The 15319-nt window shown below is 41.0% G+C and overlaps 1 protein-coding gene across 2 annotated transcripts in view; it reads right to left on the bottom strand.

The window, feature by feature from the left end:
• The window catches only part of AFG3L2 (AFG3 like matrix AAA peptidase subunit 2), a 47612-nt gene extending 32524 nt beyond the window's left edge, over positions 1–15088 (bottom strand). Inside the window, exons 1-6 of one of the 2 annotated variants that reach the window (XM_036932692.2) lie at positions 14746–15088; positions 12616–12715; positions 12137–12214; positions 9144–9250; positions 8835–8987; positions 445–519 (exon numbers count right to left, since the gene is read on the bottom strand). In XM_036932692.2, coding sequence (XP_036788587.1) covers positions 445–519; positions 8835–8987; positions 9144–9250; positions 12137–12214; positions 12616–12715; positions 14746–14862 — 630 coding nt within the window. In that variant the 5' untranslated portion in view covers positions 14863–15088. Of the gene's footprint in view, positions 1–444; positions 520–8834; positions 8988–9143; positions 9251–12136; positions 12215–12615; positions 12716–14229; positions 14700–14745 lie in introns of those variants that run through there. The other variant, XM_036932693.2, reaches the window with a different exon arrangement.
• Positions 15089–15319: the final 231 nt, after the last annotated feature.

The following is a 15319-nucleotide window of genomic DNA, read 5'->3' as shown; positions in this document are numbered from 1 at the left end:
AACTGGTTGAATACAAATTACTTTTAAAACAGGAAAAGGAATGGAAGTTAAAATATCACAAAACAATTGGAAAATATATGATCAAAACAGTTCTTAAACTGATTTGAAAAATCGAGACATAGGTAATTCAGATTTTCACTGTTCTTTCCTAACCAATTTTTTTCTCGGTCTTGAAAAATCATAGACAATACCAGAATACTCCCTGTTTCCTAAATGTACAGCCAAAATGATTACCTAAACCAAACTGAAACAACAGAGCCAATCTTGCTATGGCATCTACAACATTCTTGCTCTCATCTATGTTAGTGAAGACCACACTGTTGCACTGCCCAGTTCTGGCACAGCCAGTGAACATAACCATCACAATGGAAGGGAACATGTGCTCCTCCTCCTTAAATCTGAAAAGTTGACTTACAGCTAATTCATACCAATAAAATCACTTACCCCATCAACGGGAGTTTTCCCTGGTGTAAAAGTCACTCGAACAAAGCGCTTGTTGACAACTTCTAATCTGTCTACCTGGAATGTTAAAAAGTTAAATATTCAAACATAAATTTATGGAAAAGACTTGAGATGCTCTTTTAAACTCAATTAAAGTGCATATGATATCTCAGACATACAAAGAGTAACAAATAACATAAATATGCCCTAAGTTCCACCCCTCACTTGAGAAATAAGACATCACAAACATTGTTGAGCCACAAGTCACCTTGTGCTGACCCTCACCGCAGAGGTGGCCACTCTGATTAGGTGCTGAGCATCCCAAAGCATGTCCTGATACTTGTGCCACATGCAGATGTAGCCCAGAACAGTCGGTTTTCTCCATTCTGAAATGGTCTTGTTTTGTATATATTCTTCTACACTTTCCTTTTCTTCCTATCATTGTATTTGTGAGGTTTATGCGCAATGACATGCCACTTCTGCAGGGTATTCCACTTACTGACACACCAGGTATTTATCCATTTTCTTGTTAACAGACAGGCTGTCTCAAAATATTCACTATCACGAACAATGCCGGTATGAACATTCCCGCATATACCTTTCTGGGCACATCTTCAAAAGTCTCTCTGGAGGATTAAAGATGTTGGCATGAAAGGTGAGACAGAGGCCTCCTCCCAAAACCACATATAATATGAAAATATAATTAATATATCTAATTCTGAAAAAGCAACAGGAAAGAAGGATGTACCAGGCTGCAAACACCTAAAGAAAAGAACAGACCTCACGGAACAGGGTAGTACCAAAGCCGAGATCCGGGGGGACTCAAGCCCTTCCCCCACCCCAGCTCACCAGCAGGAGGAAGAGAAGCAGAGCGGGGAGGGAATGGAGGCCTAGGACTGCTGAACACCCAGCCCTGGAGATCTGCTCTGGGAGCACAAATCTACATTACATGCTGCTCTGGAGATTAGTGGGGTTGGAAAGCTAAGACAGGCAGACTATCTGGAGAGACTGGGATTCCAGCCATTTGTGGAAAATAGGGATCCACATCCAGCTGCTCTGGGACAAAAGAAAGGCAGGCACTCTGAGAGACTTCCTAACAGTGAGAGGGCTGCTGAAGGGACAAGCATTGCACAGCTTGCTGCTCAAGAGAAAGGACAGGTGGATAAAATTGTCCAGGCACACTCTGCCCAGCATGTTGAGAACTTTCAGGAGCTTCAGGCGCTCCATGCCCCTGGCTGGCTATGCAGATCTAAGGCCCTACACTGTGAAACACAGCCTGCTGCACCTTCCTCCAAGCCATCCCGCACCTGGCTCACAAACCAGCTGCCCCAGCCTGGGCATCAGGCCAGCCAGAGGGAGGCCCCACCTACAGCAGCTACAAACAGCAAGCATAGAGGCTTACACCTGTGTGGTCGGCCCATGGGGTCTGGCAGTGGGGACAGGCAGAGCAGCTGGGAAACAGCAAACAGCTCTTTCCTCCCCCAAGGAACCAGCACTGCTTCCCTGCAACCACCAACATCGCTCCAGGGGCTGAGCAGCTCCAGAAAGTAGAGCTTCTGGGCACTACACGGTGACACATACAAATATGAAATGTCAAAAGAAACTGGTTCAAACCAAAATCTCAAGAACACCAGAAAAAGAGGCAGGTGAAACTGAACTCTTGAATCTTCCTGAAAGAGTCTTCAAAATAAAAATCATAAACATGCTCATGAACGTACAGAAAAATATTCAAGAACTCAGGAAAAAATTCCAGATGGAGATTCAATCATTACAGTATCAGAAATTAAACATACAATGGAGGAATTTAAAAGCAGATTAGATATAGAGGGGGTGATAGTAAGAGGAATAGAAATTAGAGAAGAGGAATACAAAGAAGCTGAGGCACAGAGAGAGAGAAGGATCTCAAGGAATGAAAGAATACTGGGAGAACTGTGTGAGCAATCCAAACTGAACAATATTCTTATTATAGAGGTACCAAAAGAAGAGAAAAAGGGATAGAAAGTGTCTTTGAGGAGGTAATTGCTGAAAACTTCCCCAATCTGAGGAAGGAGATAGTCTCTCAAGCCATGGAGGTGCACAGATCTCCCAACACAAGGGACCCAAGAAACACAACACCAAGACACATAATAATTAAAATTGCAAAAATAAAGGCCAAGGACAGTCTATTAAAAGCAGCCAGAGAGAAAAAAGATCATATACAAAGGAAAACCCATAAGGCTGTCATCAGACTTCTCAGCAGAAACCTTACAGGCCAGAAGGGAGTGGCATGATGTATTTAATGCAATGAAGCAGAAGGGACTCGAACCAAGAATACTCTTCCTGGCAAGGTTATCATTTAAATTTGAAGGCAGGATTAAACAATTTCCAGATAAGCAAAAGCTGAGAGAATTTATCTCCCACAAACCATCTCTACAGTGTATTTTGGAGTGACTGCTATAGATGGAAGTGTTCCTAAGGTTAAATAGCTGTCATCAGAGGAAATAAAACCATAGAAAAGAAAGTAGAACAATTAATTAGTAAGCAAATGCAGAATTAAATCAACTACCCCGAAAGTCAGTCAAGGGATAGACAAAGAGTACAGAATATGACACCTAATATATAAAGAATGGAGGAAGAAGAAAAAGGAGGGAAAAAAACCCACCTTTAGATTGTATTTGTAATACCATACTAAGTGAGTTAAGTTAGGCTGTTGGATAGTAAGGAAGTTACCCTTGAACCTTTGGTAACTACGAATCTAAAGCCTGCAATGGCAGTAAGTACATATCTATCAATAATCACCCTAAATGTAAATGGTCTGAATGCACCAATCAAAAGACATAGAGTCACTGAATGGATAAAAAAAACAAGACCCGTTGATATGCTGCCTACCTGCGACTGACCTGAAACCCAAACACATACACAGACTAAAAGTGAAGGGATAGGAAAAGTGACTTCATGCAAATAATAGGGAGAAAAAAGGAGTTGCAGTACTTGTACCAGACAAAATAGACTTCAAAACAGAAAGTAACAAGAGACAAATAAGGACATTACATAAATAAAGGGGGCAGTCCAACAAGAGAATAAAACCATTATAAATATCTATGCCCCCAACACAGGATCACCTACATATGTGAAACAAATATTTATATTAACAGAATAAAAGGGGGAAATAGAATGCAATGTAGTCATTTGAGGAGACTTCAGCATACCACTCATTTCAAAGGACAGATCAACAAGACAGAAAATAAGTAAGGACACAGAGGCACTGAATATCACATTAGAACAGACAGACCTGACATCTACAGAACACTCCACCCAAAAACAGCAGGATACACATTCTTCTCAAGTGCACATGGAACATTTTCCAGAACAGATCATATACTAGGCCACAGAAAGAGCCTCAGTAAATTCAAAAAGATTGAAATGGTACCAACCAGCTTCTCAGATCACAAAACTATGAAACGAGAAATAAATTATGCAAAGAAAATGAAAAATCCCACAAACACACAGGGGCTTAACAGCATGCTCCTAAATAACCAATGGATCAAAAAGCGATCAAGCAAAATACGGAGACAAATGACAACAATAATTCAACATCACAAAATCTGTGGGATGCAGCAAAGGCTATGCTAAGAGAAAAGTATATTGCAATACAGGCCTACCGCAGGAAAGAACAATTCCATATGAACAGTCTAAACTCGTAATTAACAAAACTAGAAAAAGAATAACAAATGAGGCCCAATGTTACTAGAAGGAGGGACATAATAAAGATTAGAGCAGAAATAAATAAAATCGAGAATAAAACACAGAAAGAATCAATGAAAGCAGGAGGTGGTTCCTTGAGAAAATAAACAAAATAGATAAACCCCTAGCCAGATTTATCAAGAAAAAAAGAGAGTCTACACACATAAACAGAATCAGAAATGAGAAAGAAAAAATCACTATGGACACCGCAAAAATACAAAGAATTATTAGAGAATACTATGAAAAATTAAATGCTAACTGGATAACTTAGAAGAAATGGACAACTTTCTAGAAAAATACAATCTTCCAAGGCTGACCCAGAAAGAAACAGAAAATTTGAACAGACCAATTACTAGCAAAGAAACTGAATTTATAATAAAAAAACTACCTACAAACAAAACTCCCGAACCAGATGGTTTCACTGCTGAATTTTATCAAACATTTAGTGCAGACCTAATATCCATCCTCCTTAAAGTTTTCCAAAAAGTAGAAGAGGAGGGAATACTTCCAAACTCATTCTATGAGGTCAGCATCACCCTAATACCAAAACCAACCAGCCAAAGACACCACAAAAAAAGAAAATTAGACCAATATCCCTGATGAACACAGATGCAAAAATACTCAACAAAATATTAGCAAACTGAATTCAAAAATATATCAAAATGATCATCCATCATGATCAAGTAGGATTCATTCCACGGATACAAGGATGGTACAATATTAGAAAATCCATCAACATCATAAACCACATCAACAAAAAGGACAAAACCCATATGATCATCTCCACAGACGCTGAAAAAGCATTTGACAACATTCAACATCCATTCATGATAAAAACTCTCAACAAAATGGGTATAGAGGGCAAGTACCTCAACATAATAAAGGCTTATATGATAAACCCACAGCCAACATCATACTTAACAGTGAGAAGCTGAAAGCTTTTCCTTTAAGATCAGGAACAAGACAAGGATGCCCACTGTCCCCACTTTTATTCGACACAGTTCTGGAGGTCTTCGCCACGGCAATCAGACAAAACAAAGAAATAAAAGGCATCAGGACTGGTAAAGAAGTTAAACTGTCCCTGTTTGCAGATGACATGATATTGTACATAAAAAGCCCTAAAGAATCCACTCCAAAACTACTAGATCTAATATCTGAATTCAGTAAAGTTGCAGGATACAAAATTAATACACAGAAATCTGTTGCATTCCTATACACCAATGATGAACTACCAGAAAGAGAAATCAGGGTAACAATTCCATTCATAATTGCATCAAAAAGAATAAAATACCTAGGAATAAACCTAAATAACCAAGTTAGTGAAAGACCTATACTCTGAAAACTACAAGACACTAATGAGAGAAATTAAAGGAGATAGCAATAATGGAAACACATCTTGTGCTCATGGATAGGAAGAATTAATACTGTCAAAATGGCCATCCTGCCTAAAGCAATCTACAGATTCAATGTAATCCCTATCAAAATACCAAAAGCAGTCTTCAACGAACTAGAAAAAATAGTTCTAAAATTCATATGAAACCACAAAAGACCCCAAATAGCCAAAGCAATCCTGAGAAGGAAGAATAAAGTGGGGCAGGGGGATTACGCTCCCTAACTTCAAGCTCTACTACAAAGCCATAGTAATCAAGACAATTTGGTACTGGCACAAGAACAGGCCCATAAACCAATGGAACAGACTAGAGAGCCCTGATATAAACCGAAGCATATATGGCCCATTAATATATGGTAAAGGAGCCATGGACATACAACGGGGAAATAACAGCCTCTTCAACAGCTGGTGTTGGCAAAACTGGACAGCTATGGCAAGAGAATGAAACTGGATTATTATCTAACCCCATTCACAAAAGTAAACTCAAAATGGATCAAAGACCTGAATGTAAGTCATGAAAGCATAAAACTCTTAGAAAACAACATAGGTAAAAATCTCCTAAATATAAACATGAGCAATTTTTTCCTGAGTGAATCTCCTCAGACAAGGGAAACAAAAGCAAAAATGAATACATGGGATTACATCAAACTAAAAAGCTTCTGTGCAGCAAAGGACACCATCAGTAGAACATAAAGGCATCCTACAGTATGGGAGAATATATTTGTAAACAACCGATCTGACAAGGGGTTAACATCCAAAATATATGAAGAACTCACACACCTCAACAACCAAAAAGCAAATAACCAGATTAAAAAATGGACAGAGGAAATGAACAATTCTCCAAAGAAGAAATTCAGATGGCCAACAGACAGATGAAAAGATGCTCCACATCGCTAATTATCAGGGAAATCCAAATTGAAACCACAATGAGATATTACGTCACACCAGTTAGGATGGCCAGTATCGAAAAAACTAAGAACAACAAATGCTGGCAAGGATGTGGAGAAAGGGGATCGCTGCTACACTGCTGGTGGGAATGTAAACTAGTTGAACCACTGTGGTAAGCAATCTGGAGGTTCCTCAAAAAACTAAAAATAGAAATACTATTTGACCCAGGAATTCCACTCCTAGGAATTTACCCAAAGAATATACAAGTTCTCAGATTCAAAAAGATACATGCACCCCTATGTTTACTGCAGCACTATTTACAATAGCCAAGATATGGAAGCAACCTAAGTGTCCATCCATAGATGAATGGATAATGAAGATGTGGTACATATACACAATGGAATACTATTCAGCCATAAGAAAGAAACAAATCCTACCATTTGCAACAACATGGATGGAGCTGGGGGGTGTTATGCCCAGTGAAACGAGCCACGCAAAGACAAGTAGCAAATGATTTCCCTTACCTGTGGAGTATAACAACAAAGCAAACTGAAGTAAAAGAACAGCAGTAGATTCACAAATCCAAGAAGGGAGTAGAGGTTACCAAAGGGCAGGGGTCGGGGAGGGTGGGTGGGGAGGGAGGGAGAAGGGGACTGAGGGGTATTATGATTGGCACACATGGTGTCAGGGGGATCATGGGGTAGACAGTGTAGCGCAGAGTAGGCAAATAGTGACTCTGTGGCATCTTACTATACTGATGGACAGTGACTGCAATGGGGCATGGGGGAGACTCGATAGTATGCGTGAATGTAGTGACCACATTATTTTTCATGTGAAACCTTCATAAGAGTGTACATCAATAATACGTTAATAAAAAAAAATTTTTTTTAATGTCTCCCTGGGACATGTACCTGTAGACAGATACAATAAGGCTACATTGCAGGTTATATGGATTTTCAGCTTCACTAAGCATTGCCAAATTGCTCTCCAATGTGGCACCTGAATTCACACTCTCCAGCAAAATATTCCTGTTGCTCTAAATCCTCATTTGCTATTATAAGACTTTTTAAGTCCGCCACTCTATGGATATAAAATGGTATAAACTAGGTTTTTTTTCTGTAACCTCCTAACTATACAGGATTCCTATGAACTATTAAAAACTTCTGTCCATGGCTTTTGACTGATTCAGAGCATGAGCCCAAAACCAAAATGGAAGTAAGGGAGGCCCAGATAATTCCAGAGGAGCCGAAACAGGGAAGTCTGCAGGAAAGGGGTGACTCAATTACTCTTCCCCTCATAAAACTGTTGGGGCCATGGTAGGCTGATTCTGAAGAATCAGCAGGTCAGAAGGAAATGCAGCTGTGGAGACTCATCCCCAAAGCCGTTTCCACACCCAGAAAGACCGATGCAGCACCCTCCCTACATGGATGGGAGTCACTCCTAAGAAAGCAGGCTCCCCACCTTATCCAGGAATTACATATGTAATATCCTCACTTTCTTAACAGAAATACTTGCTTCAAATATCTGAGTAGATAATCATTTCCATTTTTCCATCACCTTACTGTACAACTTTAAAAAAGTAATTTTAGATTCTCTGTACTACCTAAGTAATAACATGTTATTTTTACTTTATCATTTTATTGATGGAAAATCCAGTATTGAAAGGTTAAACAACTTCCCCAAGTTTATACAGCAGGCCTAATCCTGCTTCTCTTACTATCACTTTATTTCGCCAATTCTAAGATGGACATTTTTCATAGTTTAATATCTCAGAAACTAAGATATGTTTGATAACTAATGGTATTTCATTGCTCCTTTGCAACTTACTAAATTTTTCTTAGTGGTACATATGTGTGTTTACAGTCAACAGCCTCTAAAATATGCTGAAATGGGGTCTCAGTGGGCAGTGACCCAGCCAGTAGAGACACAGGGTCCTGAGCAGCCCTCTTGGCCTGAGAGCCTGCCTGCCCTCACTGTCCACCCTCAGTCGCTGATTCACCCAACTGCCAGCCTACAGGAGAGTAAAAGCAGCAAAGCCCTAAGAGGGCTGTGAGGCTGGCACACAACAGCAGGGAGAAGAGGGGACGTGGGGAGATGGGGGACGTGGGTGGGGAGCTGCCACTGCAACAGGCAAGCATGCTGGTTCCAAAGCAAGGCTTTTGTATGGAGTGAAATAAAAGGATTTTGTGGGAAGTTTGGAGAAAGTTGGGTGAAAACAAATAGCTTTCTCGGTTGCAGTACTTTCCAGCATCAAAAACAAGTCTACCATGAAAATAGTAACTTTATGACAGACAAGCTTAGCCAATCAGCTGACTGTTTTTTATTTTATTGGTCTTATCTACTGAATTTCACCTTTGAACCACTATAAGCCACCAATCCCAAAAATACTTACTACTCCTTTGGAAAGATAATTATTGACAAAGTCCTTCCACGTGATTTCTCTCCCAGAGTTCTTGAACAGGAGGTAAAACATGACTCCACCCCAAAACAGAGAGGTCCAGAGAAAGTACATCCTGAACTCCTTGTCATCCCACGGAAAGTCACCCTGGGCAAAGAAGGAGACAGTCTCTGTGAAGAACGAAATGTCACAATATGATCTATGCTATGTTGGACACAAATCTCTCCCAATGCTGCTAATGTCTCCCAACCTTTCCTGGGCCACCCCATATCCTCAAAATTCATGCACAGTTTGGAATCAAACCTTCTGGAACCTGGACCACCAGTGAGAATCATCTTTCTTGCCACCTCGTTTTCCACTGCCACCAACGCCTCCTCCAGAAGGGTGCGGGGTATTAGAAGGCTTTGACTCTGTCCATAAACAAAGAGCATGTACAGCACCACAGCAAAATTTTATCTTTATCAATGTTTTCATTAATAGTTTAAGAAAAGATTTATTACACAAGTTCTCACAATGACTTAATTCTTTTTTATTGAGAAAACCTAGAGTCAACTATTAACAGTTGTGACCTCTCTATTGTGTTACTAAGTTTTAGAAATAAATGTAGGCTTTTAAAATACTTATTTCTAGGAATCAGGAATAAGAAACCCTTGTGCCTCTTGTCATAGCCACTCATCAACCAGAAATTCTGAAATCAGCCTGTTTGTTATGGTGTTTTGACATCATTCAGTATTCAAAGTTTGAGTGAGTTTGAAAGAAATACTGTTTCACTCTGTTATAACTAATCTACGTCTTTGATGTTACTACGAAATGAGGAGGCATAGCTTTATATTTGATACATATAATTTAATTTAATATATATTTAAATTATTTTTATATTTAAATATAGCTTTATATTTAATATATATAATTTAATTATATACATTTAATATAGTATTTAGATGCACACTAAATATTAGCTGTTTTATTTGATAGTTACATCAGGTATAAATAAAGCAATCCCATACTGTACCTTAACTAAATTTATATCAAGTATAAAAGTTACTGAGCTCAGCATAGCTATATTCTGGGAGATGAAAGCATTGATTTTGTTGTTACTGTGGCATTAGAACAAATTTTGACCCTCACTAAGGAATCAGAAGTAAATCTAGAACTGGAACTCAGGGTTTTTAAAAAATACCTAGACACCTTGGTATGTTATTTTAATCTCTTTAGGTTCTAGTCAATTATGAACAATAAAATGAGAATGTTATCTTCACTATTTTTTAAGGCAGTTCTGAATATAAGAGTGAAGCCCTGGACTCTTTAAAAAAATTAAAACATTATACAAATCTAAAAAATGAAGACTTACTGCAAAATATATTATAACAATTGATCAGTTACTAAATAGAAGTGCTACGAGAAAAGATGAGATTAATATTCAAGGAAGCTTACCACTGCTTACATATGTTATCTCTTGATAGCTGCACAATAATCCAATAAGCCAGTAAGTATACTACTATACCCATTTTACAGATGATGAAGAAATCATAGCTTAAGGAACTTGCTGAACAATCTGTTGCAGTGTTAAATGACACTGTGTGAGTGACAGAGTTGGGATTTGAATGCAGGCAAGTGAATTCCCAAGTTCCCAGGTAAAGGTAAAAAGTGCTCCCCTTTCCCACTCCTACCAAGCGAATTCTATTAACCATTTCTTCTGTAGGGAAGACATGATTTTGCTAATTGCCTAAAAAAAAAACCTTACCTACATAAAAACATAAAATTAGTTTGCAAGAATCTGAAATTAGTCAGTTATGCACTGAACTGTTTCCCCTAAAATTCATAGGTTGGAGTCCTAACCTGCAGTGACTGTATTTGGAGATAGGGTCTTTATAGAAATAATCAAGTTAATATGAGATCATATGGGTGGGTTCTGATCCAATTATGATTGATATTCTTATAAAAATGGGGAACTTAGACACAGACATGCATAGAGAGAAGATGGCCATCTACAAACCAAAGAGTAAGGCCTAGAACAGATCCTTCCCTAATGACCCTAAGGAGGAAGCAACCTTGCTAACACAGATGTTGTACTTCAAGCCTCCAGAAGTGTGACATATATTTCTCTTGCTTACAACACCCATTTACGAAACACTGTCATGGCAGCCCTAGAAGACTGTCACTAACATCCTCCCCATTTTTTCCCACTTTTCTATCCTCTCAAAGACCCACAAATACCATTCTAATGTCTTCAACTACTGTGAAGCCACCCCTGCACTGTATAGAAGATGGGAGACTGCAGCACACAGACACCGAGTAGCTGAACAGCACCGCGGCTTCCTGACATGCTCACCCCACCACAATGCACACAAGGAGCTTCTGCATCCCTGTCTTACATGAGGCAGTGTCTAAGAAAGGCTCGCCCTACCTGTACCAATGCACAGGGCTTGGAAACACTAAGCATACATCTAAAGTTGTTTGCCAGTATTTCATAATACTCTGGATACGTTACAAAGTAACATATGCAAAAGGTACCAACAGGTTGTATTTAAAAAGTAGACCTACAATCATTAATCTGCCCCAAACCAAGATTAAGACTACCTGCCATGCCCCTGGGCAACACTGCAGAAGCCACCTGTCACCAGTGCTCCAGTCAGCCCACCCTAGTGCTTCTCCCTTCCCTTGGCCTTGCCTTTCACCCCTTGCACTCTCTGAGCATGTATATGCCTGTCCAACTAGATCCAAGTTCATTTAAAATCAAGGGCCGTATTATATTTTTCCTCACATATCCCTGAAAAGAAAGGATGCCAACATGTGCCAGGCACTGTGTTATATGTCATCACATGTGTGAAATGGGGGACAGGAAGCTTGGGGCCCACACAGTCTCCCCAGCTTCCCAGCTCTAAGAAACCCTCTCTGAATCCCTAAGATAAGGCTCTGAAGAATGATCTTAAAAACACTGCACTATACCACAGTATGTGTCAAGTAAATTGCATATATGAGGTTTCTCAGATTTTTCTCAGTGGCTTAAATTGTATGTCAAATATATTTACCAAATACTCAGTTAAATATGACTGATATTGACTGTCACTATCTCTAAAGTGATCTTAAATTAATTCAATTTGAAAAATGACTAGAAAATATAAACAGAAAATTAAGTTAAAATGAAACACAAGGTCTATAGATTTTAAAGGTACTTGTAAACCTTCAGTTTCAGAGCTGCTTTAAGATAACACTTCCTTTGTGCAGTAAAACTATCACCACCATCATATTTTAGGGGAAAACAGCAAGCATTTCAAATAATCTTCAAATGGTACCTTTTTTTTCTCCCATAACTTCTTTAGGTTCAGTAGCTTTTTTTCCATTTTTTCCATTAGGAAAGTATTTTTCAAATCCTGTTAGAAAAGGAAGAAATACATATCCTCAAACTAAAATTCATCAGGTTTTGTGTATGTCTGTTCATTTTTAAAGCAGCTGATAGATCGCTGAAAAGCATACACTATGAGTACAGCCTTTCTTGTGTAGGAGTAAAAGTCTAAACAACACAGTTCACAATCCAGGGGTATTAAATTAGGAGCCTCATTTGCATGTCAGTTTTATTACCTACAAAAGTGTTAGCGTTTGAAAGTGAAACCTTTTCATCACTGTAGTCAGACAAAGGAGGCAGGGGGTGAGTTACAGGAGAAAAAAGTTAAGAGACAACCTGAAACACCTCTGCACTTGCTTAGCGAACACGTGCTCTCGGCAGGGCTCAGTGACAAGAATGTAGACCAGTATGGTCACACCAAGTGCTTACCTTTTGGAGGTCGAGAACAGAATCTTTGATAAGCAGCAATCACATCTGTCAAAAGAGAATTTCTGCTGGTTGTTGCTCCAGTTGTAGCACATCGATAAAGCTGTATCATGATATAAATAAAAGCATGAAGGTTAGATAAAGAATCTAACTGAAGAGCTTCATTTCCTATTAATCATAAAGCAGATGAAATGTTTGTCCCTTCAACAAGTGGTTAGAGACTAGCATAAAGGACCATTTAAGAGAGGACTAGGATTGTCCAGCACTGTGCCACTCTATTCCAGCAAGAGACAAGGAGATAGGTATAAATTATGATCCAGCAGACAAGAATACTTCAAAATCACACAGAAGTTAAAACTGCAGCCTAATTACAATGCTTTGCCAACACACTCACTTCAGCAATGTTTACTTAATTGGCAGCATTCAAAAAACAAACTGATGCTGAAAATCTGCTGCTTCATGCTGACTCATTTGCAGAGTCTATAATACTGCATGATTATTTACCTGAAATTATGGAACAGTGCTGCTTAAACACTGTATTATATTTACCTTAGTTCAAAGATAAGAAAGTTATGGTCCTATGTTTTTGATAATTCTTATACTAGTTACTGCTGCTAAAAATATTTTATATATTGCCATCCTGGTAAGAACCCTGGTTTTACAAGTGCCATTACAGATACATCTCTGTTTTAAATAGCATGTTGCTAAAAAGTTGTAAATACAATCTAGATAAATCAAAGTATAATGTAAACAAACTGAAAAGTTCCCTATTAAATTCTGAGCTGCACAATTAAAAGCAATCAATGGCAAGGGGCATTGAGAAGATATATCAAATTTGGCACTAAAAAAGTTCAAGTAACCTTCTTTTTGCCAAGTGAAAACTCACCACCATTTTTTTGGTAGGACGAGCTCTTAAAAACAGGTAAGAATGTTTAAAATGAAGTTCATCTGCATTAGCATCCATCATCATGACCTTCTTTACGGTCTGATGAGAAAAATACAACATCACAAAATCACTTCACATCCACCAAGGTGGCTATAACCAAAGACACAACAAGTGCTGGTGATGATGTGGAGAAAAATCAAAGGATTAGAGCAAGGTAAAATGGGAAAATGGATGCAACGCAAGAAACTGAGGAAAGGCCCAGTGCAGAGCAGTATGGAGTAGGAAAGAGGTGAAGATAATTCAAGACCAGCAGAGAGCTTCAGAGAGTAAAAATCATGAGTGCAGGTATGATTAATACACCCCTTTTCAGCGGAGAGTCTGTGATGATTTCAAGGGTATTTTGGCTAGTGAAGCGGCAGGTTCCTCTTTGCCTCTAGGTGTGTAACCTCTAGATAAGCCTGCGCAGGGATGGGCTCTAAAAAACTGACAACAAGAAACTGTGTCACTGAAATAGCCGACATCCACTACTCTTTACACGAAGCTTTGAGACAGATTACTGCCATGGTTGTCCTAACATCCCAATAATCACTTTAGAAAAACGTATTAGCACAGCCTTATATCTGCCAGTTACCACCAACAGGGATAAATAGCCTCCTGCTGAGGACAAGCCTTCCTATGCAAGAAAAACATATTCTCCACTATAAAGAGACATAGTAAACAAGTGTTGTTACCTACTCCGCCCAGACCTGATGCAAGCCACAGGGCCGCTGAACAGGTGGGAAATGGAGGCTCGGAGGGCTCAGCAGCGAAACTTCAAACTGTGCCTTCACTACCCGGCTCACGCGGTCGACGCTCCAACATACACCACACAGGCGTCCTACATCCACCGTCAACGAAAGCGGGTAAAGCCAAGGCACCCAAAGACAGAGACAGGACAACGGGTTCGCCCTGAAGGCAGAAGGCCCTCCCAAACGAGCATTTTGAAGTTCCCTGACGCACACATCTGATTCTCTTGGAGATGCGGGTTTTCAAAACTCCGACTCGGCACCGAGGCCGTGACACGCACACGCGTGCTCTCGAGACTCGCGGATAAAACGCTGAGAAACGCGGGGTTCCAGCCCAGGACGCGGTGAGCCCTGCGAGGACCCGCGCGGACGCCAATGCCGTGACCTTGACGCCTGCGGTCCCCGGCCAGAGGCGGCCCGGGCGCTGAACTGGGCCTGGGGCACTGGACGCCCGGCACTCACCGTGCGTTGGCAGGACCGCTCGCTGGGGCCCACCCCGCCGCCGGGAACGAGTAGCACGGGAAGGCCGCGCGGCCGGCAGCCGCCCCGGCCCCACAGCAACAGGCAGCGGTGAGCCATGGCCGCGGCGCCGCCCTCGGGGCCGAGGGAGCTGCGCAGGCGTGGCCCTGAGGCGGGCGGGCTGGCGCGCGGTGACCGGCAGCCTGGAGCGCAGAAGACGGTCCAGAGCCGACAGGCCACCTCGGTGCCCGGCGAGCCCACGCTCAGGACGAGAGCGTCTCCCCCACGCCCGTCCCTGCCCCAGCGTGCTGACGTCAGCCGTAGGGCTGGCCCTCGGGCCGCGGCCGCTCCTCCTGCTGTCTTTCGGGCTCATTCAGTCTGCGCCGCAAGTCTGGCCTGAGGGGAGGAGCGTGGAGAACAAATAGAGGGCAGAGGGCGGGACCGAAGGAGGAAGGAGAGAGCGAGCGGAGCAGGCGGGGGGCGTGGCTTTAGGAGGGGCCTGGGGGAGGAGAGCGGAGGGCCGTGGGCGTGGCCTAAGGGAGACGAGGAGAGCGAACAGGGCAGGCACGGAAGGGGC

The sequence above is a fragment of the Manis pentadactyla genome, chromosome 6 (genome assembly GCF_030020395.1).
Source record: "Manis pentadactyla isolate mManPen7 chromosome 6, mManPen7.hap1, whole genome shotgun sequence".
Taxonomy (NCBI): Eukaryota; Metazoa; Chordata; class Mammalia; order Pholidota; family Manidae; genus Manis; species Manis pentadactyla.
The sequence above is the reverse complement of the archived record's forward strand: the minus strand, read 5'-3'. Positions and strand labels throughout refer to the sequence as shown.